Source organism: Papaver somniferum, chromosome 5 (genome assembly GCF_003573695.1).
Source record: "Papaver somniferum cultivar HN1 chromosome 5, ASM357369v1, whole genome shotgun sequence".
In the NCBI taxonomy this organism is placed as follows: Eukaryota; Viridiplantae; Streptophyta; class Magnoliopsida; order Ranunculales; family Papaveraceae; genus Papaver; species Papaver somniferum.
This window is the reverse complement of record NC_039362.1, coordinates 19,304,714-19,331,805: the sequence shown is the minus strand read 5'-3', so window position 1 is coordinate 19,331,805 and position 27,092 is coordinate 19,304,714. Positions and strand designations below refer to the sequence as shown.

General features: G+C 36.2%; 2 protein-coding genes across 2 annotated transcripts; one reads left to right on the top strand and one right to left on the bottom strand.

Moving 5' to 3' along the window:
• Positions 1 to 18,247: 18,247 nt before the first annotated feature.
• LOC113281096 (membrane-anchored ubiquitin-fold protein 3-like) lies at positions 18,248 to 20,090 on the top strand. The gene is made up of 3 exons (XM_026529741.1): positions 18,248 to 18,566; positions 19,253 to 19,423; positions 19,669 to 20,090. Exons 1-3 carry the CDS (start codon positions 18,437 to 18,439, stop codon positions 19,722 to 19,724), a joined length of 357 nt encoding a protein of 118 aa, XP_026385526.1. The 5' UTR covers positions 18,248 to 18,436; the 3' UTR covers positions 19,725 to 20,090.
• A 139-nt stretch (positions 20,091 to 20,229) lies between these two features.
• LOC113278820 (DELLA protein RGL1-like) lies at positions 20,230 to 22,496 on the bottom strand. Its single transcript, XM_026527560.1, has 2 exons — positions 21,615 to 22,496; positions 20,230 to 21,516 (listed from the first exon to the last, which is right to left on the bottom strand). Exons 1-2 carry the CDS (start codon positions 22,494 to 22,496, stop codon positions 20,392 to 20,394), a joined length of 2,007 nt encoding a protein of 668 aa, XP_026383345.1. The 3' UTR covers positions 20,230 to 20,391.
• Positions 22,497 to 27,092: the final 4,596 nt, after the last annotated feature.

Below are 27,092 nucleotides of genomic sequence, written 5' to 3'. Positions count from 1 at the left end.
GTCCTTTGTGACAAGTGCCTCAGGGAACAAAAGAAGAAGAATCTCTGCTCATGTGTCTTACTTTAGAAAGCCACTATGGGATAAAAAGGGGGAGCCATTTGGTCCCATCATGTCCTCCTAACCCTAGACGTTCGCGTCCCCATGTTTATCTTGAGAAAATGGGGATTTGCGTCTTTTGGCTCAAGGAGTGTATTTTTGGTTATTTTGGTTTTTATCTATATAAATCTCTAAAAATACTAAAGTTTTTGTTTGTCCAAGGTTTCAGTCGTTCGCGAACGTATATCTCAAAAGCCTCTACTCATGGCACCTATTACTAGATGCAGCACAAACATAAATACAACTCTGACAGCTAATGTACATCGGTGTACTGGAATCTCTTCCAGAAGATTGAAGAAAGTGAAGTCTACGATTAATGGTAAAAAATCTTCCTTAAATTGGTTCTTGTCTTCTTATCAAAGTGATGAAAACTTTAGAAACCTGGTAAAAGATTTCATCAGCAAAAGGAACAGCTTAAAATATCGGATTTCTACATCCTTTGAAGATATTGTTCACTATGAACGAATGTTGTCTCAATCTACAAACACTGTTCAAAAACTAGAAAAATAACTCAGTAAGCTGACAGTGTTTTCAAAAGACTTGGAGGAGTTGAATGACCCTTTTGTTAATAAACTCTTCAATAACGAAAAGGAGTTCTCTGAAGAAACTTTGGAAAAGTTCATTAATACCTAGTATGTCTTCTTTTTGTCTTAGTTGGAAGAATAACTAGCGTTCTGAATAGCGAAGATTGTGACTACACATAACTATTTTTTGTTTCACATTCTCTTGTTTATTTTTTAGGTTTATTGTTTTAAATTCTAAAAATATTTGGAGGATGATGGTCATTGCATTATTAATCTGTTTGATTTTTAAGTATTGCAATATCTTCATGGGATATGTATTGTTTGCGTCCGTGAACTTGAAGGTCCCGTATTTTTTCAAAAGTAAAGTTGTTCATGAATTGGTATTCGTATTAATGAAAGTACGAATGGACTTTTGACATATACAAAAGTTATGCCTATGCAGTCATTTAGTTGATGGAAATAGGATAAAATCTTTTGTGTAACAAGGTCAAAGTCTATTATGTCGTCACGATAGAAAATAGAATAGATCTTGTATGTTATCCACGGTATTGATCTTCATTGATCCATTTCTTATGTTTTACCGTGAAGGCTCCATTGTGTGTCTTATGTTGAGCACCTTACAACTAAGTCGATTAACCTTGGCTTTGTTGGTTGTTCCGTAAGATGTTATATGTTGAGAATTATGAACTAAATTAATCATCTTGTGTGGTTATTTAGTTAATTTCTCCGAAAGTCTTCTTTTGTCGAGCAAAATCTTTTACAATTAGATTGATTACTTCAGTGATTAGTTTGGTTGTGAAATCCAATTGGATTAATTATAGGTTCTCTTGTAATTAATCTAGTTGAGTTTTCATATATTCCACAAGTTCTTGTGTTGAGTATATGAACGGCTACATTATCATGTTCTATTGGTTAATGTAGTCGTGTATTCCGTAAGGTTTTCCTTATGTTGAGTACTTGAACGGTTAGGTTAGTCATCTCCATGTGATTGACTTAGTCGTAGCTCCGTGAGTTTACTTATGTTGAGCACTTTCAATTAAATTGATCACTTTTGTGGTTTTGATTTGATTGCGTATTCCAATTAAAATATTCATGGGTTTACTTGTGAGTATTTTGGTTGAGTTTTGGATATAAAAAATCATTCCCATGGTTTTTGGTGTCCAATAAAAAATCCTTATTTTCTTTTGAAATTAAAGTCGCTCATGTTATTCTCTCGAGAATGACATCAAATGGGGGAGAGTTCTTTTGAACTTCTGCTTAATGGTAATATCCTGCGGGGAGTACGGATGTGGAATTTTAGAGGGGTTATCTTGTATCTTAAAACTCCTTGATGAATGTTGTTAGCTTCGGATATAAGATTGCATCTAAATTAAGATGATGTGTTTTCTTTCTTTTGGTCATGAAATTTCTCTTGTGGAAATTTCATTATGAACCCGTTCTTGTACCTTTGCCAATTTTATTAACAAAAAGGGGGAGAAATATTGTAGGTCACACTACAAGTACATATGGTTTTCGGATCATTGTGTAAGGGGGAGTGGTTTCCATGATCGAGATGGAGTATTGACTAAGGGGGAGTGATACATATCACCATAATATTGTTGTTAAAGTCGTGATGCAATTGGACTTTGATGTTACATAATGATACTATGACACTGTATAATAACGATCGAGAATCTTGATTTCTCTCATTGTTATAGCTACGGATCTTCAACAACGATGGTACTAAACTTACAACCTTTGGGATCATTGAAGTACTTGGAAGGACGAAGATTTCAAGGAACGTTGAAGATTAGACTATGGAATAGGAGCCACTAAAGTTTATCTTTTTTGTATTCCAAATGTATTAATAGTTTTGTCACTAAAATTGACAAAGGGGGAGATTGTTAGAGCATACCTCGGTCAACCTCGCATGCGTTTCTATATCAAGCATGTTTGTCAATGTTAGTGATCAAAACTATAAGTCTTGATTTCTAGCCTATTAGCTAAGTCTCGGACTAGGATAGGAAAAGTGTAGCTGAGCTCAAGGACTTCATGGCGATTCAACGACAACGACGAAGATCAACACAAGGAACCGTGGAACTTCATCAACAAAAAAGTATGTGAAGACTTGAACTTATCTATCACTCAAAAGTCTATCTATTCTATATTCTACTTCTTATGAGACAAAAGTCGTATGCTATATAGACTAGATCATACAAACTTGACATTTCGAGCAAAGTATTCATTGCTTATCTTTTTCTCGAAATAGTGTGTTGGTAAAGCGTTTCGCTTTGATCAAGTTTATCTTTACCTAGTGACGCAAGTCATGAAAAGTTTCAATCACTTTGAGAATTGCTCTGACCTGAATCGGTCTATGAATAACGGCTACATAGCGTCCTCTGAGAATGTCTCGATGATTGAAATGAGAGTTTAGATTACATAAACATGTATTCCTTGAACCGAAGTTTTTCAAACTTTGTTGATCAAGAGTAATCGGGAGGATTATGGAATTGGCTTGCCAAGTCCGCGAACCCTGTCTGCGAACTGTCGGAAGTTCTCGACCGAGAATTTATGCTGGATTTCCAAAACTCGTTTGTGTGCTAAGTCCGCGAACTCAGTCCGCGAACCCAGTCCGTGAACTGGCGGAAGTTCTCTTTCCGAGAATTTCTGCTGAGTTTGGAAAAATCAACCTATTAGCTTAAGTCCGCGAACTTGTTTGTCAGCTTAAGAGGTTATGATCTAAAGATGTGCTCTGAACATGAAACATTAAATTATTAAGGAATGCTTTATGCAAACCGTGGCTATAATGTTCATGAGACGATTCTAATCGAATCGAATCATCTTTGTTTCAATTGTGTCTTGTGTAGTACATAAGATCTCATAGCAATTGAACAACTCTCTAACTAGTTCATTTGAATCAATTGAACTAGTTATGGTGAAGACGAACAAGGTTAATATGAAATGCTCATATGGTTGACCTTTTGGGTTACTATGTTGAACCAACATACACGTACACGTTTGGGCATGGTTTTCACGAACCCAGTAAACGTTTACCCAAGTGTGTGTGACAAGCTTTGTTTTTCGATCTAATGGTTGAGAAATATTAGCTTGAATCTAAATCAGGTTTTCATCTAACGGTGAATATGGATTGCTTTGTAACTAAGGCAAAACCCTTATTTGAAGGCTATATATAGGAGACATCTAGCTTGAGCAAAAACTTAATACCCACACGTCTGTGTGATACTAGTGCACTCGCTAGAGTCGATCTCCATTAACCTTTGATTTTCTTCTCTAAAATCAGGTTAATGACTTAACGACTTCATTGGGATTGTGAATCCAGACCGATACTACTTTTATCATAGTTGGGTGATCTGATCTTGCATCTTCTATCGTACGAGTACAATCTTTGATTGGCTTGAGAACGTGAGAGTTCTCCGATAGGAAAGATAAATAAGTCACAAACATCTTCGTCTCACTGTTTGTGATTCCTCGACAAATCGCCTGTGTAGTCAGGAAGCAATGTTGAGAGGTGATTGATTAATCTAGGATGTTCTTCGGGAATATAAGACCGGATTATCAATTGGTTCATGTTACCTTGATTTTATATCTAAAGACGGAACAAAACCTAGGGTTTATCCGTGGGAGACAGATTTATCCTTTTGATAAACTTTTCTGTGTGATACAGATTTGTTTATTATCAAGTCTGCGATTTTGGGTTGCAGCAACTCTTAGTTGTGGGTGAGATCAGCTAAGGGAATCAAGTACGCAGTGTCCTGCTGGGATCAGAGGCGTAGGAGTACAATTGTACCTTGGATCGATGGGAGACTGATTAGGGTTCAACTATAGTCCAGTCCGAAGTTAGCTTGTAGTAGGCTAGTGTCTGTAGCGGCTTAATACAATGTGTATTCAATCTGGACTAGGTCCCGACGTTTTTCTGCATTTGCGGTTTCCTCGTTAACAAAACTTCTGGTGTCTGTGTTATTTACTTTCCGCATTATATTTTTATGTAATTGAAACAATACAGGTTGTGTGTTAAGATCATCAACTTCTCTAATCCAACCTTTGGTTGTTGATTGTAGTTGAGTGATCCTTGTACATTGGTCTTTGGTACCGTCCAAGTTATCTCTCTTTTATAAAGATTCGCAGATTTCTATTTGATTGAGTAAAGATCAAATCGAGAGATTGAGATCATAACTCCTTGAGATACTTTTTATCTAGATTGAGTCTGACTGTCTAGTTGATTCTCTAGCAAAGTATTTCGGAGTTAGTCCATACAGATTGCTAAGCGAAATATTGGGTGGTGTTGTTAGACCCCCGCTTTTTCAGTGGTAACTTGTCAATCATTACATCAACTTGAAATTGTTCTTCAATTTTCATACCTTCGGTCAAAATTTCGTGGGTAATTTTCTGAAGTTCATGAGCTTGTGCAACAACTGATCTATCATCCACCATTTAATATTTAAGGTAGCGGCTTACAACATATTTCTTCGATCCGGATTCTTCAGTGTCATATTTTTTTTCTGTAAAGCATCCCACACGTCTTTAGCGGTATCAAAAGTGGAGTAATATTCATATAAATCGTCAGACAAAGTATTGAGAATATAGTTTTTGCAATCAAAGTCATCATCGACCCATTATTCAATGGATTTCTATTTCTCTTAAGGAGTTTGATAAACTTATTTGGAACCGCCGGTAGGAGGTGGATCAGAAGCATCAGCATCAGCATCAACAACACTAGCATCAGCAACAGCAGGGATACTTGTCTTATCAGCAGCAGGTTCCAGGATTCCAGGATGAACGGTCGACACAATCATATGCAGCTTCATGAGTTTGAGATAAAAGAACATCTTTTGCTTCCATCTTCTGAAATGCATCCCTTCAAACTTGAATGACTTGTTGGTATCATCGACGCGCTTTCTTTCATTCACCATGGCAGAAACGAACACCTTAAAATTGTTGGAAAAAAAATAAAATCACACAAAAATAAATCTCAAACAGCTGAGTTGTGGACTAGGTCGCTATCTTTAAAGTGTTTCGTGACTCTGCCTCTTGATTGTGTGCTAGCATTCAATTCTTGTCAAAACCCTATGGGATAAACAGTTGATACTCTCTTGTTCGGTTTCTTTGCACTATGAGAAATCGAATTGACAAATACTCTCTCTAACACTTGCTCAGAACTCAAAAATAGATGAAAAACGATATGTTCATCTTCTTTGGAAACTTTTCTTTTATAACTCAAACGAAATCAATACGGTTCTAATGAAAATCAATTTCGCAATAAGTGCCCACTGAAAATCCTCCGTAATATTCATAAAACAGCAACATTATAATTACCAAAAGTTAATAGAATTAATTAGGGAATATTAAGTTGAAAACCGTTTTGGAAATCAAGAGTTAAAAACAGCAAAAAATAAGTTTCTGGATCAGCAGACCCCCCAAGGCCCCGCTCTCCCGGATTTTATTAAGTAATATAGATATATAAATATACCTAGTTAAATGCATGGGGTGAGACTCGAACCCAAGTCTATAGTGTGGGAGCCCAAAATAATACCATCACACTATTTCTCTAAGTTTGATATAATATTACAAAACTATGTTTTTAAATATATATCCCAACAGAACCTCACACCAGTACTTGTACCGGTATGCGTACAAGGTTCCCGAACTTTCACTAAACCAACCAGTACGCATACTATGGTTCCCGGACTTGGATAAAATATATGCAAGTACGTATATTATGCTTTATCCAACCATGGTTATTTGTTTTATACTCTCATTTCAATCATTGAGACATTCTCGGAAGACGACAATAGCTGTCTCACACAAACTATTAGCTTCAAAGCAATTTTAAAGTGATCGAATGATCAATACGAAATATTCAGAGTCTACATCAAATAACTGTCTCGTACAAATCATGTAATATGTTACTAGGTGATTTTCACATGATCATCTTTTGACTTTCGTCAAGAATATAAGATGAACTTGGTTGAAGCAAAAGCTTAGCAACACATATTTCGAGAAATATGTAAACGAGTTAAACTCAGCTCGAAATATCAAATTTGTATAATTGAAGTCTATATAGCTATACGACTTTTGTCTCAAATAGGAGATAGAGTAGATAGAATTTTGAGTGATAGATGAGTTCAAGTCTCCACACACCTTTTGTAGATGAAGTTCCACAAGCTTCCCTTAGTAGTTATTCGTCTTCAATCCATGAACTCCGTGAAGTCTAATGCTCAACTACACTTTCTATCCTAATCCGAGACTTAGCTATAAGTATACTAGAAATCATGATTTATAGTTTTGGCAACTAAACTTGACAATAATCTTGAGATAGCAACGCTTGCGAGTTCGACCGAGCAGTGCTCTAACACATTCAATAATTTCTTCCCAGGAGAGAAAAGTACATGAGGTTTAAGGTCGTCTTTGACTGTTGTTGTTGTTCTTGTTGTCATGGATCCTTGGATAGACTATTTGAGCTTCGTAGATTCGACATAACACTAAGTGATAACTTGTTGTTATTTAGTGTTTTGAACTTTTGGGTTGATTCTATACCTCGAAGACTTTTAAGTTACATGGTTTAAGGAAGTAAACTTGCGAAACTTGTTTTGTAGTTAGAAGGTAATCAAAGGATCTATTCTAGGACCTATCCATTAAACATGTATCTTTACTAGGACATATCATAAGAGTATCTAGTAGGACCGATCCCTTACCACTGATCTCTACTATGACCATCCCAAGTGTCACTACTGACCACCGATCCCATGGATCCCTAGCAGGACAGATCCTTAGTCAATCGAGTTTGCATTTTCGGTTTATCAATTACTTCAGGGTTTGCATAGACACCTAAAATGTATTTGGTTAAAAAGGAAAGTTCACAGGATATTAGCATAATATATTTGACCATGTGTTAAACTCTTATTACTTAATGTTTAAGTATTTTATTTTATATTCAAGTTGAGATCCTGAAACTTGAAATGTTTTAAATATTTTTTGATATTCGGAACTAACATGCTTTTCACATCCCAGTGGATAAGCATATCTTTGGCTGTTATATTAGTAAATTATAAGTTATATTCTAGCTCATATTAGTTGTCATCCAAGACTTATTTCGGTACATCAGTTGGGTTACAATTTGATTTTCAACAAAACCGAAATCAACGTTTATTGAGTATCTTTAACATTTTCGTATGTGGTACTTTCTTGTCATCCAAACTACCTTGGTTATTATAAATAGTGAAGCTTGTAATTGTTACAAACTTATCCCCTGGACATACTGAACTAACTTTTGTGTGGGAAGCTGATGTGATTTTAATTGTTGTAGAAAAGTGGTAATAAGTTCGTTCAACTCAGACTTGTGGAGATCGATTTTAGGCCTAATTCTAATTTAAGCTAGAAAATATGTAAAAAATGATAAAAAAATATTGCGAGACACTGGTACTCAGGATCCCACCTTATATCATATTCATGCGATTCATATATTAATTCTAAATAATTATTTCTCAAATACTGACTCTAATTTTTTGCCAAAATTAGCTTTTCAGAGTAATGAATGTTAATCGAAAGCATGAAACATCAAAGTATTAAATTAAGCAAGACCCATCAATTGAAATCACAACCATTCAATGAAATCCATAAATCGATTAATAATCAATGCAAAAAGTCATAAAAGAATTAATTATATTTACCACGAGCATGAAGTATGGCTTGCTCCGTCATCCCAGTGTTGAGTTTAGCTCTCCATGTTGGAAACACTCTCAAAAGATTTATTCATAGGACAAAAAGTTTTTACAAAGGTGAAAAAGAGAAAATAATAAAAATAACGAAACTACACCGCTGTGTTGCCGTCACAAATTGACTGTTACAAAGGATGTGCTGCAAATTTAAAATAAACGTTGCAAACTGACTGTTAGGAGTACTGTTCAAAAACGGCAGTTCTCTGCAACAGTCCTCGGTAATCAAATGTTCTTCAGCTCCTTCTTCTGCAGCAGCAAATACTTTTTCTCTGCAGCGTGATTTCTTCATGCTTAGCTCCCCCAAACTCTCGCTAATCCTTATGTGACTAGATCACCATATACATACACAACAAACCCGAATCTTGGGTAAAGATTCGCAGAAATATTTCATTTTCTCCCTCGGCCATGTCACGATAAGATCTCTCTTTGTTTACCTATCACGCGGCTCTACAACTGTCAATTCTCCCAAGAATAGATTGAATCAACTTTAAGAGATTTTATCTCCTCTCAGTCCCCATGTAACTACCATATAAAACTCAGAAAAATATATGAGAATAACGCACTCTTTGTTTTACCGAGAATAAGAATATAAGCCTTTTTTTTCCTGAAAGCAAAACCTCTACCATCCATGTTTACCTTTAACAGGACAAAACCAATCCAATCCGACAAGAAAACAAGAGAAAATCTCGTTTAATTCTTGCCCAGAAAACTTTGGAGGAGATTGAAATTTAAAGTGGTTTTTCCCGCCAAAAATCAGGCGAAGAAGATGGAGTCGCCCTATCCTCTGCTGGATGCCCTTTAACACTTTCCCTGAGGCGCCTTCATCAATTTTTGGTGCCTTTAACACTTTTCGAGCCAATTTTTCCATACATGTTTATTTCTCCAAAAACACCTACAAACATATAGAACACCATAATAAGTACAAAAATTGAGCACTAACAATATAGAGAATTGAGACAAATCATACACAAAAATTTGCCTATCAGAAGCCCACTGAAGTGTTCTTGTATTACTTGTTCGAGAGGATATTATCCTAATTATGTGAAATATCTTATGTGCTCTTCGTTTAAAAACTTTTGTGGAATATCAAAGAAGCACTCGTAGTACCATTGGTGGGAAACTAGAATCATATTGTTATTTTAGTTTTCGACTATTGATTTGATTAACTAACGGTAAAGTTAAACCTTGATAGATCTAATTTATTTATTTCGTGACCCTTATCTTCTCATTTAAGGTCACTCAAACTAGTTCAAGGATCAACGATTCAGATCAACTTTTTAAGTCGAGATCTTAATATAGCTTTTGATCATCCATTGTTAACGAACTATTCTCCGTGCATGATCGATCATTAGCGGAATCAAGTCGTTTGTGCAAGTATTTTGAAGACTAAATATTTAAGATTAAAAATTTTTCTCTTTGGTATTTCGATATTAGTTATAACTTTGTAAACACTTGATTGACTGGGATCCGAAAAGAATATTGTCTTAACTGACATCGGGATTATTGTATAGAAAGGCGATGTATCTAGGTGTTTTTCTTTGATATCTACTTTAATTGATTGTAAACTAAGATTGATTATTTCACTAATCCTATCTTTGTTGATCTGACATGGAAAATGAGTTTTACTTTTAAACAAAATAAACTTTGTATGCCACGATATCTCTGATTAACTTGTTGATCTAAGAGGTTAAATAGGTCGCTTGCTGAAGCAGGTTAGTCCTTTATTATTTCAGATTACGATCCAAAAAAGTTGAGTTGCTAAAGTCATCACAACAGGTGAAACAATTTAAAATGGTGGACCCTATCTTGAGATTCACGTTCGTAGACCAGATTGTTTGTAGGCGCAAGGATACTTAAGGAACTGAGTAACGAAGTAGTGTTTACTTGGTCTCAACTATACAAAGTTGTTGCAGTTAATTTGTAAAGCGGCTTAATTATGAGAGTATTCAAAACTAACTAGGTCCCGGGGTTTTTCTGACTTGCAGTTTTCCTCGTTAACGAAATCTTGTTACGTGTCTTTACTTTATTTTCCGTATTATAATTATTATTATAGTTATAGTTAAAGTATCAACACTGTACATTAACCAACACTTGGTTTGATCCTATAGATTGGCTCAGATTCGAAATTACACTATATGCCAAGTATACATCTTGTTTAGGTAATCTCCTTGACAACTCATGTTTGTATTAGATTACATAAGGTGTGTCTTGCATAGGTTGATATCGAAATAATTGTGGTGTACTTGGTACCCTCTTCATTTCAAAAATGTTGTCGTTAGTCTCCACTTTGCATATAAAATTTTAGGTCAATCAATCCATCTACAGTCGGAATAATCGATTGGAAAAAAATGTCGACTATTAAAACTTTGGATACAAAAATTTCGGAATAGTCAGCAAAGTATTCATCGAAAACATTGTTGATTATGACAGTGTTCTTCAATAGTAAGGAACACCATCCATGGTTGATGATGCACATGTATTATTTTTCATAATGCATTCGAATTCTTGTCATCTCTCATAGAGTTTCTTCTTCAGATTCAGTTATATTTGTATCTTCAGTTTCTTTTTCTTTTAATCTTCACTTGATTTATGAATTATCTACATTCTATGCTATTTGTTTGTATCAAACTATCATTACGCAGAAAAAATCGACGATGAATTGGTTTTGAATTGAAGGTTATCGACGATAATTTTATTTCGGAAAATAACGATGGTTTTGTCCGTTAGATTTTCGTTTTTGGGTTAGTTTTGAGAAAAACACATATTTAATATACTAGGTTTTGAAAACTAAAGGGAAACTTAGTCTTTTCTCGGGATGTGGTACTGTTTATCTAACTATATCTTGAATGGGAATAGCCATAACAACTTCCAATTAATCCAGACAACCCTGATTAAGAGAATATGATAAAAGTTTAGGTGCTTGCAGCCTGTTTGGATACTAGAAGCAGAAGCGCTTTTGCTTCTCCATAAGCAGAAGTCAGAAACGAGATGTTTTTGCTTCACAAAAAGTTATCTATTTTGCTTCTAGAAGTCATTCCGAAATTGTGTATCCATAGTAACTGATGATGACTTTTCTGCTTCCAGAAGCCAGAAAAGCAACTTGTGGAGTGACATCCAAACATGATATTAGTCTTTTACTAATTGGGCTAGATCATATAAACAAGTTATTATAGTTATTGATTGTATATTGCTTAGACATGTGCTATCAACTTTGATATTTCTAGTGACTTTCGCTTTCCACTCTGATTTGTAATTGAGATGTTGTGACGAGTTCTTGAGTTTAGTTTCTCATATAACTTCATCACTGTTTTGATGACTTTGTTAATAATATTTTGGCCATTGCGCATGTCCAAGAAAATAAAATTCTATCCATACCGTCTTTAGCAGTCATGAAAATTCTAGCATGTTATTAATGGAGACCTCAACGGAAGTAAATGTTCCCCCAAGTAAAATTCTTTCCAAAATCTAATACATCCTTTTAATCTAGACACGTAATAGTCTTTACATTCTTTACATATCATCTATCACCCCTATTTAGCGGAAAAACAATCTCTTTTTTCCTTTTTTCCTCTTCGATAGTAATCTAAAACCCTCGAAATAAAAACCCATGACCCATTAATTCTTTAATGGTTTCTCAAATCGGTCTATAAATTCAATCATAGAGATACTTTTGTTTAGATAATTCAGTAGTTTGATCGATGCCAGAAGAGGACTTGGTTGAGCTTAAGTTTAGGTTATACGATGGATCAGATATTGGCTTAATTCGATATTCTTCATCTTCTACTATTTAGATGCTTAAGGAACATATATTTTTTGATTGGCCAAAAGGTTTGAATTATGGTGTTCATTTCTTTAGATTGTTTCAAATTTTGTATTCTCGAATTTGATATAATTAGAAAACTAAATAATATACATGAAAACCTCGAAACGAGTCATATAGCTTACTGATTATATAGTATGGGTATTAAATACTGAAATTTGTAATTGTTTAGATGAAATATGGAACAATTTTATCACACAAACTGCAAACTGCTACTGTGTTTTATGCAATATACTACTTCGTTGCTTATTGCATCATCTAGAGAATTCCAGTGTTTGGTTGCACCATTGGTAGGAAACTAGAATCATATTGTTATTTTAGTTTTCAGTTATTGATTTGATTGAATAACTGTAAAGTTGAGCCTTGATAGATCTAGTTTATTTATTATGTGATCATTCTCTTCTCATATAAGGTCACTCAAACCAGTTCAAGGATCAATGATTCATATCAACTTTTTAAGTCGAGATCTTAAGACAGGACTATTTATCATCCATTGTTAACAAACTCCTTTTCGTGCATGATCGATCATTAGTGGAATCAAGTTGTTTGTGAAGGTACTTTGAAGACTAATATTGAAGACTAGAAGATTTTCTCTTTGGTATTTCGATCTTAGTTATAATTTTGTACACACTTGATTGACTAGGATCCGACAAGAAGATTGTCTTAACGGCCATCGGTATTGTTGTATAGAAAGACGATCTATCTAGGTGTTTCTCTTTGAGATATACTTTGATAGATTGTAAACTAAGGTTATTTCGATAATCCTATCTTGGTTGATCAGATCGGGAAAATGAGTTTATACTTTTAAACCGAATAAACTTTGTATTCCATTAGATCTCTGATTAACTTGTTGATCTAAGAGATTAAATAGGTGGGTTGGTGAAGCATGTTAGTCATTTATTATTTCATATTTACGATCCAAATAAGTTGAGGCTGAAGTCATCATAATAAGTGAAGCAACTTAAGATAGTGGGCTCTATCTTGAAATTCATGTTCTTAGACCAGATTGATTGTAGGCGCAAGGATACTTAAGGAACTGAGTAACGAAGTAGTGTTTACTTGGTCTCAACTATACGAAGTTGTTGCAGTTAATTTGTATAGTGGCTTAATTCTGAGAGTATTCAAAACTAATTAAGTCCTAGGGTTTTTCTGCGTTGCAGTTTTCCTCGTTAACGAAATCGTATTGTGTGTCTTTACTTTTATTTTCTGCATTATAATTATTGATATAGTTATAACTAAAGTAATAATATTTTACATTAATCAACACTTGGTTTGATCCTATAGATTGTTTCAGATTCGAAATTACACTATATGCCAAGTGACATCTTGTTTAGGTAATCTCCTTGACAATTCGTGCCTATATTAGGTTACACAAGGTGTGTCTTGCATAGGTTAATATCGAAATGATTGTGGTGTACTTGGTACCGTCATCATTTCAAAAATGTTTTCGTTAGTCACCACTTTGCATATAAAATTTTTGGTCGATCAATTCATCTACATTCGAAATAGTCGATGGGAAAATTTGTCGAATGTTAAAACTTTGGATAGAAAAACTTCGGAATAGTCAGCAAAGTATTCATCGAAAACACCGTTGATTATGACAATGTTCTTCAATCCTAAGGAACACCATCCACGGTTAATCATGCACATGTGTTATTTCTAATAACACATTCTTATTCTCGTCATCTCTCATAAAGTTTCTTCATCCGATTTAGTTATATTTGTATCTTTTTCTTCTTGTTCATCTTCATTTTCATCTTTTGTTCATACGATGATTTCTTTTTCTTTTAATCTTCACTTGGTTTATGAATTAGCTACCTTCCATGCTATTTCTTTGTATCAAAGTATCATTACGCAAAAAAAAACTCTATGATGAATTGGTTTTGATTTGAAGATTATCGACGATAATTTTGTTCGGGAAAATAACGATGGTTTCGTCCGCTGGGTTTTTAGTTTTTGGGTTAGTTTTGAAAAAACACGTATTTAATGTACTAGGTTTTGTATTGAGGAAAGGGTAGTGAGGTAATTTTTAGAATTAAAGGGAAACTTAGTCTTTTCTCGGGATGTGATACTCTTTATCTAACTATATCTTGAATGAGAATGGTCATAACAGCCTCCAATAAATCCAGACAACCCTGATTAAGAGAATATGATAAAAGTTTAGGTGTTTATAGCCTGTTTGGATACCAGAAACAGAAATTAGAAGCAAGGTGTTTTTGCTTCACAAAAAGTTATCTTTTTTGCTTCTATAAATCATTCTGAAATTGTGTATCCATACTAACTGATGACTTTTCTACTTAAGTCAAAAAAACAATATGTGGAGTGACATCCAAAGTCTTTTACTGATTGGGCTAGATCATCGTATAAACAAGTTATTATATTTATTGATTATATATTGTTTAAACATGTGCTATCATCTTTGTTATTTCTAGTTACTTTCGCTTTCCACTCTGATTTGTAATTGGGACGCTGTGACTAATTCCTGTGCTCAGTTTCTCATATAACTTTATTTATTACCGTTTTGATGACTCTTGTTACGGTCCGCGAGTTATAACCCCAAAGGTGTCACTATCCATATACAAAAACTCTAACAAAACAAATTGTTCACAAAAACCCCATTTAATATAAACTGTCTATATTACCCTTCTAGTTTAAATCACCCCAACAAAAACAAAAATCAACCACACTTTAATTCTTATTATATTGTCACCCCCAACAAGAAATAAACAACCACCAATAAGCACCGCCTCCACCGATAACCACCGCCACCACTTCCGACCACCGCCACCGCCACCACCTCCGACCACCGCCACCGCCACCTTCTGCCACCGCCACCACCGATCACCGCCGCCACCCCGACCACCACCTCCGCCCGCCAGACCACTACCACCGCCCGCCGCCACCGACCACCACCGCCGCGCCGCCCGCCGCCGCCACCACCGACCACCACCGCCACCACCCCACCACCGCTCCGCCACCACCCCCCGCCACCCCACCACCGATACTGCGCAATTGCACCACCACTGCCAGCCACCCTACCATCCAGCACCACCATTATCGACCACCACCGCCACCACCTCCGACCACCACCACCACCACCACCGATACTACGTAATTGCACCACCAATACCATACACCCTACCATCCATCACCACCACTGTCGACCACCGCCGACCAAAACCAGCACCACGACCGCCCACCACCACCACCTCCCAAAAATACGATGAAACCAATTTTGGTTTCATCATAAATACGATGAAAACGATTTTGGTTTCATCTTGGTTTCGTGAGAAATCACCTGCAAGAAATTTTTTAAGAGGTATTATACATCTTCATGGATAGAAATACATTGTTGAAATACGATGAAACTGATTTTGGTTTCATCATAAATAAGATGAAACCATAATTGGTTTCTGCGATTCAACAACAATACCACCAGTTATGTCTCAAGACCCATTACTCAGCTTCACCTGGTATATCTTTCCATCTAGGTTTACAGGCAATTCCTCATTGTATTGCAGCACTTCATTGCACCTGCAACTACAAATTCACTTCAAATCCCATACCCACTGCATTACTGCCTTCCATTTCAGTTCAAGCTCATACCTGAACACCACAAATGCTCCATCTCAGGCTCAGATTGATCTTCAACTGGACCTGCAATATCCATATTAATTCAACCAGAGCAACACCAGTTCCTCCATGGATTCTGATTATCACCAGCTGCAGTTCATAATCACCACCAACATAGGCATCTCAGTTCTTCTCTACACTCTCAACCTGCAACTGTACTTAAAAACCATTCTCAAGCATCATCTCAAACCATTCTTCATAGAGAACCAACTCAAAGCCAACACCAGTACCACCTTCTCTATAATATTAACTTCAGCTGCAACTGGAGCTTACTAGCAACATCAAATGAAACTCGTCACAAGACCCTGTCACTGCAATAACCATATCAAACCCATCACTGCAATAACCATATCAACAATACCAGCAGCTACACTTGCACACTGCCAATTTGAAAGCAGCGGCAACAACATCTCCTAGCTGACTCTACTCAGCTCCACAATCCAATTCACCACCTGCAATTGCTTCCCATTTCAATTCTAGCCATCATTTTTCTCTATTAAACCTTCTTTTGGACCCTCTCCTTCACCTAATTTCAGAATCAGGTTCCACTGTTTCCAGAACAGTTTTCTGTTTCCCTTCTTCATGTAGTAAAGAAGTTTCATCAACTTTATTCATCCCAAGAGCAGTCCTTAATGTCTCCATCTTTCTCTCCTTTCTAGCATCAATTTGATGGGTCTGACTGAGTACCTGACACCCTGAATCAAACACAAGCAGTTCCAACATACCAGTAATAAGATATAAGAATATTGGCCAACAAGAATAGAATAGTTAATTTTCTCTTTCCATATGCTAAAATCATCTCAAGTAGGTACTCGGAAATTAAAAAGAGCATGTTTTAGGGAGATGCCTCCTTCACTTACGCTGCACACAAGTGTCGGTGCAGGAGTCAAAAGAGGGCCACACTGTGGTACTTATACAAGTTTTCAAGTTCAACAGGGGCACCTAGTCTAACCACTCTAACCATAGATGATAACTATCAAATTGGACTGCAAAATATGACTTTGAAATGTATGCATGGCAGCTCAACATTAACAAACCACATAATGTCAACTGCTAAGTTAACTGTGGAAACGCAACTTAAGTTTTCAATAATTGCATAACCAAACAACTTGTACACTTTCCTTAACCAGTTCTTTAACTGGCATGGACTTCAATTAAAAACTTAGCCCATAAAATGGACCTCACTAAGAGACAGTAATGCACACTTCATTGATCTCAACATTTTAGACTAAAGTACTTAGACAAACTTCAGTTCAAAATTCATCTACTATTAGAAAAATCAATCCACCAACAAGCAACATAAGACTAACTGTGATATTCATATCCCATTTCCACCAACACAGAGCAAACAAGGGACGAAATCTTGCACCTGGCAAGTTAATCTCACTACTATTATTATAACATTTTCAAGAATAAATCTAATTCATCATCAAACATGTAAATGGAATTAAATTTACCAAGTCAATAAATCCTTACAGTAACAATCAAAAGTAGAAGGAAATAAGATTTTTACCAAGTCAATAAATCCTTACGGTAACAATCAAAATCAAATTCTCAAGAATAAAAACCAACGAAATGTCAAACAAAACGAAATCTGGTATCCAATTCAATTGAAAAATTAGTGAAATGATAAGATTTTTTAATACTTCAAAACTTCAAATTATCATTCTAAATCCACCGTTTCTCCCAACACGAGCATATCGTCATCGGTAGTTCATTTCCACCATGGAATCAATTCATAGATCTAATTCCTAGACCTTGTTTAGAAACGTCACCACTCCATCATCTCTTCCTTGAAAAATCGATCTCAATCATCAATTCGTCACCAACCCATCTCTGTTCTTCAACTGAAGTTAAAATCGCAATCCTAATTTCAACAATTAAGGGTTAAGGGAACGAAGGTAGCGATGGAATTGAAGGAGGCGGACGAAGGTGGTGGTGGTGGTGAGATACGAAGGTGCTAGTGTAGTCGGGGAAGCATAAAGTTTCTGCTGGTGAGATCTGGTATCGCTGCTGGTGGTGATGGTGGTGGGGAGAAGGAGAGAAAGAAAGAAGAAAAAAGAAAGGAGAGAAGACGAAGATGAAGATGAAGAAGGGTACGTTTGGGTTTTTTCAAAGTAAAAAAAATTAAATTTGCTAATTATTATTTGAGCTGGGGTTTTTGTGTCACTATTTAATGAAACTGATTTAATTTGTTAAAATTAATATGGGTGATTTTTTTGTTCCTTTAAGTTGGTCATCTAGGGGTTTTGTCACTAATTTTGGTGTTGTTAATAATATTTTGGCCATTGCGGGTCCAAGAAAATAAAATGCTAGCTATACCGCCTTTAGCAGTCATGAAAAATTCTAGCATGTCATTAACGGAGACTTTAACGGAAGTAAATGTTTCCCCCAAGTAAAATGCTTTCCGAAAGCCAATGCACACTTTTAAGCTAGACACGTAATAGTCTTTACATTCTTTACTTATCATCTATCACCACTATTTAGCGAAAACAATCTCTCTTTTCCTTCTTTCCTCTATCAATTATTTAATCTAAAACCCTCGAAATAAAAATCTCTGATCCATTAATTCTTCAAGGGCTTCTCCATTTGATCTTTAAATTCAATCCCAGATAAATTTTTGGTTAGCTGATTCAGTAGTTTGATCGATGCCAGAAGAAGACTTGGTTGAGCTTAAGTTTAGGTTATACGATGGATCAGATATTGGTCCAATTCGATATTCTTCGGCTTCTACTATTTCGATGCTCAAGGAACGTATAGTTTCTGACTGGCCTAAAGGTTTGAATTCTGGTGTTTACTTCTTTTAAATTGTTACGAATTTCGTATTCTTATTTGAACTAAATTTGATATAACTAGGAAACAGAATAAAATACATGAAAACCTCGAAACGAGTCATATAGCTTAGTGATTATGTAGTAAGGGAATGAAATACTAAAATTTGAAAGTGTTTAGATTATGCAACCATTTTATCACACAAACTGCTACTGTGTTTATATAATCGACTAGTTGGTTGCTTATTACATCGTCTAGAGAATTCCAGTGTTAAGTTTGGGTGTTCTTAGTTATTTCTTAATTAGTTAATTTACATCCTACAAGCCAATTGCAATATTTTCTATGCAACTGAGTAGTGGGTTGTGTTGAAGCTTTTGCAGTTGCTTTGTGGAAAGTCTGCGTTTTGCTTAAATACTTGCGTTCGTATAATATGATTCTTTGGTGGTAACTTTGGGGTGTGGGGGGTAATTTAATGAAACTTCACCTCATTTTTGTGAATGAAGAATGAAAAGTTTTAAATAATGTTTTCTTAGATTGCTAAGAAGAGATATAAGAATCTTCATTGTTAGGGGCAAATTCTTAATTTAATTCAGGAAGACCAGGGTACTTTACAACGTTTTTTTGTGTATATTGTTTGTATCGTTTGGTGAGTTTGTATTCAAGCTTCGACTGAAAAAATTGGTTTCTTGTAGATAAAAAGATTGCACCCAAGGTGGCAAATGATGTGAAACTAATAAGTGCCGGTAAAATTTTGGAAAATAGCAAGACGGTTGGCCAGTGTAAAAATCCTTTTGGTGAACTCCCAGGAGGGCTTATTACCATGCATGTTGTTGTGCAGCCATCTTTAGCGAAGGGAAAAACAGGTGTGTTATGTCTTAATTTTTACACTATCTTTTTTTTTTTTTTTTTGCATTCCGCATTCAGAGTGCTGTGATAACACAATTTTGCTTCATTATTCCACATTTTTGAAAGCTATAAACGATGGTTTCATTTTCAGATCTCCATTTTCATATTTGATTCTAACATACAATGTGATCTTCAGTGTTAGAGAAAAAGGCTTTTCATATTTTTCCGAAGTTGACTTTTTGTTTCTTACTTGCAAAAACAGAAAAGAAACTGGACGATTCTCCAAGGAAAAGTTCTTGTTTCTGTACCATCTTGTAAGACCGAATATGAACGGAGAAGATGCAGAATGGGAGGTTTAGCTTTGAAGATATTTACTCTCCACGCCAAGATGTTTTCATTGCTGGAAACACAAGTGAGTTGAAAACCATGTTTCATACTTTGTTCCTAGCAGCGTCATTCATCTATGTTTCTGCATTGTTGTATTGATGATAATGTTATATATAATGTATAAACCAGGTTGTGCCTGTGTGCTTTAGTAGCTTCCAACTCTTTTTAACTTCCTAAAATGTTTTTTCAAAATTCTTATCACCCGTGATGTGGTGCGTCCAACTAAATTTAATCTCCTGTATTTCCAGCGAGAAAGAAGAGTGAAAAACATAGACACAGATTGGATAAATTGATTTACAGCACTTCGATTCTAGCCCTAATTTTTTTTTTAATCTCTGAATTTGTTCTTTCATGATAAATTACAACCAAAGCACGGTGCATAGTAAAGTAATCCTTAAAATATACTTTGTTAATTTTTCTGCTAAAGTGGAACAAACCATTTTTCCATTTCATTGTTCCCATTCCTCTGGGGTAAAAACAACTACCAGAATGGAACTGCAAAAATGTATGCCTATGAAAATGCATTTCACAGGGTTATATACCTACGGAGCTTACCTATTAAAATCCATTGCTTTGCTTTAGAAATAGACACAGACAATTAGCAACGCCAGGAGGAGGCAGCAATGATGGGTCTGTCTTGCCAACCCAACATCAGGCAGCCCTTGTCATCTGTCAACCTATATCCATCACAAGAATACAATCCCAATAATAAATTAGCCTGAGTGACCGCATTTTCACTCAAGGGAATACCCTTAAAACCCTTTCCTTCCATCACTTTCCTCCATTTCTCAATCTTCTCATGTCTTTCAACCCTGTCTGGTCCGTCACTTGCTACAATATTCCGGATCTCAGGCGCATATATGTATTTCTCTACCTTCGCTCGGTCCTCTGAGTTGCTTAGGAATGTTGCTTCCATCGAGTCAAAGATTGCAGAGTAGTAGTGTAATGCCTCGAGAAATCGTCCCAAGAAGTAAGGTCCATTATGACTTGCTTCTTGTTCTACGAGGATCAAGATTTCTGGTGTTTGGTCATGAATCACTCCTAGTAGGTTTGCAAGAGAATTACCTGAGACACGATGGAGGACGTTGATCGAGTTCACAGCCAGTGCCTCTCCTAGGCGTCTTTGAAATATATGGGGATTTACTTCTTCCAAAGGCTCTGAAACTGCTTCAAACTCAAAGGGTATTTTCAAAGATCGGGCTATTTCCGTCAAGTAGAGACCAGTCTCTCCTAGTGACGTTGGTGAGGACCCAATGCCAGTTAAACGAAGAAATGGAGCACCACCTTGACGAGCAGCTAAGGCTTGCATGAAACTAGGCCACTGGTACCCTTGAAGGATGTCAAAATCTACCACATGAACTCTCTCTTCACCTTCAAATGCTTCAAAAATAGCCTGGTTAGCTGTGAAGTGAGCAAATTTTAGGTAGGGGCAAGCTTGGTAGACAACTTGGTAGGTTCTGATAGTGTCCAGTGAGTTTAAATCAGGAAGCGGTGTGTCGTTTTTCTGATCAGTTGAGTTAGGGTTGGCAGTGGTAATAGCAGAAAGTCTTTCAGATAGGGCTTCAGTAAAGCAGCAGGCGACTCGTTGCATGGAGTCACCAAGGGGGTTCACTATTCTGTTGAGTTGGCCAAGGTATACCTTTGCCACGATGTAGTCTTTTTTCGCCGCAGCTTCAGCACAGGCCAGGAGAAGGTGTAGCAATTGTAGCCCAGTCACCTGTTCCTGTTGAAATTATAACTGTTGATAACTTGACAGATTGACAACAGAAGTAAGTTTGTCAGATAGTTCAGAGAGAAAGAGAGTCTTGTGGTGTTTGCTACCTGTGCATACAGAGGGCCAAACGAGCCATTATCAAACGTGTATTGCTGCTCCTGTTGCTGTGATAGCTGCGCAGGTGAAAATGGATTACGATATGGACTGAATAAACTCGCATTTTTCTCTTGAGTTGTCGGAAAATCTCTCTGTACATCCACCTTATTCACAGTAGACTCCCAGATATTTGAAGAATCTGATGAAGGTAAGCATTTCAACATCGCGGAAAGTGTCATCCCTGACTCAGAACCTCCCGCGTTAAATCCCAGAGATGGCATGTTCATAGTAGAATATTCCCGGAATCCACCATCTTTAGAAGTTGAACTACCATTCATGTTTTCATCCATGGTTGAAAATTGATCAACCCTCAATAACTTCATATACTTTTTCCGCGGTGAGCTAAATACCCTCTGAAGTTGGCCCTTTGATTTTCCATTACTGATGTTGCAAGTTCCTCCTACCATATGAGAAGAATTGCTAGAAGCTGGCGAATACTTGGACATACTCTCCCCATGCAATAATGTGTTCTCGCCTTGGTCATAATTTTGATTGAATCCCATATGTTGTGTTCTTTTGGGTGAAGATACCATCATTAAGTCAAGAGCATTTGAGCTCCTAGGTGAAGAGATCATGAAGCTGGCTTCATCATCATTATCAGCAAAATATGAATTCCATATAGCAGAATTGTCAGGCGACTGAATCTCAACATCATCATTCATATTGTGTTCCTCATATTTGAAACCTTGGGGATCATTCAAACTTGACAGAACTGGGTTATTACCTAGCACTGAAGTACTGGGAAGAACATTTATGCTGTTTGATTCAGAAACTGAAGCAGTGGGAGATATCGGTAAAGGATGGTAACTTGATGGTTCTCCACTCTTTACCATTTTCATCACTCCCCCACAAAGTGAATTTATCATTTCTTCAACTCAATAACGATGATTACGTACAAATCTTAAAACAAAACAACCTGATCCCCAAAAACTGTTGAACTCGAATGTACTATTTCTACTTCAAAGTAGACTAGATCGTTACCTAGGTTTTTAAGAGAAACCAAACTTATTTGAGCAAGATGTTTCTTGTTGGTTTCGTCATTTACATTTTATCAACACTGCCATTTACTAAGTAAAACATGAAGTTCTTTTATTTATTTTTTTGTCATATTGAGATGCTTGTTTCTTAACTTTTAGCTTCAGTAAACTTCGAGTAGGATGTGGTTACAGTGAAGGACAAAAGATGTTTCACGTCCTACTTGATATCAAGGCCGGATGATAAAATTACCATAGAAAGAATGTGCCATGAGGGTTCTTAGACATCTGAAGCTCCCATTTGTGTCGTGAGCATTATTCAAATGAAAAGCAATTGGACCTTTTTAATAATTGAATAGTTAATATGAAATGTACAAGCAAAGTCAAGGATTTATCATAATTGATTGACAAGGTCTAAAAGTAAAACGGTAGAGAGAAACAAAAGAAGAGACATTGAAAAAATCGTTAGCAAATGTTGCGTCTGTGGTGCCGCTTCAAACTTTGGATTTCCCGGAGGAGTTAAGTGCTTGGCTTGGTTTCCTCTCTTTCCTTTTATCCGAGCACGCGGTTTCACTTTCAAAGAATCTCACAAAATTGTCTTAACTATCATAAGCAGGAGGACGTCTAATCTTGGTCGGTCATTATATTTAACTGTAAAAAAAAAGAACATTAAACCCATTTTTGAAGCAGGTATTGAAATATTTTATACTCTTTGTTTTCAAAAAAGAGACACTATTGTTTTTTCCATTTTGCACTATTGGCCAAGTTAAAAAAAAATCATTTTACACTAAAAATAAGCTAAATTAAAAAAAAATTATAGTATTTTAGTTTAAAAAAATCGGTCCGCGAGTTATAACCCCAAAGGGGTTATACTATCCATCCACAAAAAACCCATCAAAACAAAAGTAATACAAAAACCCCAAAAAACAAAAGTAACACAAAAACCCCAAAGAATTTGATGAAACCAATTTTGGTTTCATCATAAAATTTGATGAAATATCATAGAGTTTGATGAATAAAATTTGATGAAACCAATTTTGAAATTTGGAGTTCTTATATCAATTTTTAAAAATTTGGAGTTTTTATGTCAATTTTGTTTAAGATGGAATTGTAATGGATCCCACTGACCCCGACCAGGTAATAATATAGGAAGAAAATGAAGACAACGAAGAAGAAGCACTGGCACAAGGCACGGATAGACATCGGATAGCACACGGGAGTTGAGAGAGTTGATAGAACAGGTTACAATAACAAACCAAGACATCTTTAAAGGAAAGACAGTGAATGAATGGCACAAAGACGACGAGCCTATGACAATGTCGCGAGAAGTTGTGGCAAGATACCTAGAGTAAAATTATCGCGTGGTGAGACAAGACGACTACGACGCCATGAATAGCCCCTATCCAGCGAGCATCAGCGAGTATCAATACCCTGAGGACTACACATCACCAAAGTTCAGAGCATATGATGGGCAAGGAAACGCACGAGAAAGGTAGTTAATATCGTGTATTGGTATCGTATCGGTCGGGTCCTATACATCTATACAAATGATAATATCTGTTTTTATAGGCGATACATCATTAGGATTTTTTTTAAATATTTATTATTTATCAAACAAAAAAATATATTGATATAACCATAATAGAAAATAATAATTGTAGTAAATATACTTCAACCTTACAAAATAAGAGGTGGTTGATTAGAGCCTTATACTATCAACAACGAAACCAAGCATTGAATATCTGTTAGCCCATCGACATCACATTTATGGTAATTACATCCACCGTAATCATATATGAAGTTAGCAAAATTAGTGGAGTTACTTTCTTGAACTAAAAGTTCAAGAAATCATAAGAAAAGGACAAAATACACTAGTGATATATCATTGTACAAGTGAAACCTATATTATCAGTGTACAAGTGAAACCGATATATCGGTCAGTACAGGAAGATACACGCGTTTTTATCGTTTCTCCTTCGTATCGCTGATATTTTCAGTATCGATTTTTTTTCCGATATCCTATGAAAACCTTTAATATCGGCCTGTACAACCGATATTGACTACCTTGTGCACGAGAACATCTTAGTAGATTTTTGTCTGCAATGAATGACAGGGCCTCTAATGGAAAGTTATGCTTGAGAGAATTCCCTAAATCACTCACGGGAACAACGTTTACTTGGTACGATAACCTAAAAGCAGAAAGCGTGGACTCGTGGCAAACCATGTTCGCTCTCTTATTCAGGAAATTTTCTTCAGCCAAAAGAAAGATCACATCAATAGACTTGAGCAGGTGCAACCAACGGGTAGGAGAATAAATAAGGAAATACATCTTCCGATTTCGGCATATCGCATTGGACTTCCACAAGGACATCGATGAAGGAGCGCTGATTGAGATTTGCATATGCGGGATGGTGTCTTTCTTTAAGAGGAGCCTGATCAACTTCATATTCCAAACGTTCGTCGAGTTGGAAGAAGCAGCAGAGAGGATCGCCGACTGTGTTGAAGAAACACATACAGACCACCCCTGGAAACACACAATCAATGTCGTCTCTGAATCACCACGTAACGTAAGTCTCAACATCGGAAAAGGATGGAAGGATTCGTTCCTAACCACCGAGGGAAACTCAGGAGGACTCAAAGGAACAAGGCGAGACAACCCTCCACCTCCTTTACCATGCAACCAGGAGCAGATAATAAAACTCTTTGAACAATGAGTAGGGAGCAAGGAAATCAATCTACCCCCGACGGTGTTAGATGTCAACAAAATGGACAAGGGCGCGGCCATGTAATGCCATTATCATCAAAGGTTAGGCCATCCAACAATAGAGTGCTTTTCTATTAGGAGCATTTTCGACCGCAAACGCGCAACTGGAGAAATCGAAATAGCAGAGCAAGCAATTGGACACGACCTTATCCCTCGTCATTAAACCAAAACTAGGCACGACATACGTAAAGCAAGCAAACCAGTGAGGAGCCGTTGTGCTTCTCTTGAAAACCCAACAACATACGACGACTCCCAGCAACTAAGGCAAGCTGTATTTCCACTTTTTGTCCCTATGAATTATAATTTATAATAATAAATAAAGGTGATTTATTTTTACAGTGGTAATACGGGTTTGATTCTCAGACTTGGGAAGTTGATTTTAGACTCAAATCATAAAATTAAAATAGTGAATAAAATAAAAGACGTTGATAATATTGAGAGATTACTGGGAATCAAGATTTCACCAAACTCTTATTCTATGATTTAATATTAATTCTTAGACAATTATAGCTCCAAAAACAACAATCATTGACTCTTAATCTTTTCCAAGGTAGATTTTGTAAAACATTAATTGTAAATGGCAAGCATGGATTATCAAAACACTAAATCTAAGCATAACCCATCAAACTAAATGACAACTAATTAATTTAAAATCATAATTCAATTTATATTAATGCAAAAGTCATAAAAAGAATTAAATAAAATTACCACAGTGATGAGAATTGGCTTCCTCCGTCATCCCAGTGTTAGGGTTTAACTCCTCATGCTCAAACACACTTAAAAGATTGATTATGGCTCAAGAAGGTGTTTTATTGAAGAAATTGTATAAGACAGAGATTTGCAACGCTGTAACGATGTTACAGACATCACAGACCTCACTGTTACAATTTAATGTTCCAATTTAAACCTAACTGTTACAAAGATACTATCGCAGATACTGTTCAAGAGAGACAATTATTTTATGCTTGTTCTTCGTGTTCTTGAGAACGACGCTTCTATGGTGTCGTCTGCAACTTCTTCTTCTTCTTCTCTGCTGCTGCTGCAGAATCACTCTGCGGCGATTTTTGATGCTCTGCTGCTACCCCTAACTCTCGGTTATCCTCTTTTGAGTCCCCAACACCTCTATTCATATCCATCAGCTCTAATTTTCTCGATCAAATCTTCCAAGAATAGATAATTTCTTCGCAGCCAAGTCTCGGCTATATTTCCCCTTTTTTATTTCTTATTTCCGCGTTTAACAGAGTTTGAGTTGTTCAAAACTCTTCCCAAAGATATAATTGAGTCGAACAAGGAAGATAATATTCTTCCAATCCACGTAATCTTCCGTTATATCTGTAAGGACCCTGAAGCTCGTCAACGCTATTTGACTCGTCTAGAGATGATCAGAAGACGAATTAGCCGCTAATGACTCGATTCATTAGAGACGAACGTTAAGAGAAATTAATGTAACAATTATATAGATACGAAACTAGTACCGTTGAATAGATATCGAAAAGTTATGCGAAATGGACAACACGAACGTGTCACTCGAATACCAGACGAAGAAGTTATCGTCGGATAAGTATGAAGGGCAAAATAGTAACTTCATAGCTTAACCCCGTGGCTGCACTTATCTTCAGCGCGTGTCGTGTAATTTTGGTGTGGTCGTGTCAATACCAAATCGAGTAGATAAACTCGTATTTCTTTTTCTT

Coding starts and splice junctions, on each gene's coding strand:
- LOC113278820 (XM_026527560.1), bottom strand. CDS start 22,496: ATGGTAAAGAGTGGAGAACCATCAAGTTACCATCCTTTACCGATATCT. Junction 21,517..21,614: donor TTGGCCCTCTGTATGCACAG/GTAGCAAACACC, acceptor TAATTTCAACAG/GAACAGGTGACTGGGCTACA.
- LOC113281096 (XM_026529741.1), top strand. CDS start 18,437: ATGCCAGAAGAAGACTTGGTTGAGCTTAAGTTTAGGTTATACGATGGA. Junction 18,567..19,252: donor AGTTTCTGACTGGCCTAAAG/GTTTGAATTCTG, acceptor GGTTTCTTGTAG/ATAAAAAGATTGCACCCAAG. Junction 19,424..19,668: donor TTTAGCGAAGGGAAAAACAG/GTGTGTTATGTC, acceptor TTGCAAAAACAG/AAAAGAAACTGGACGATTCT.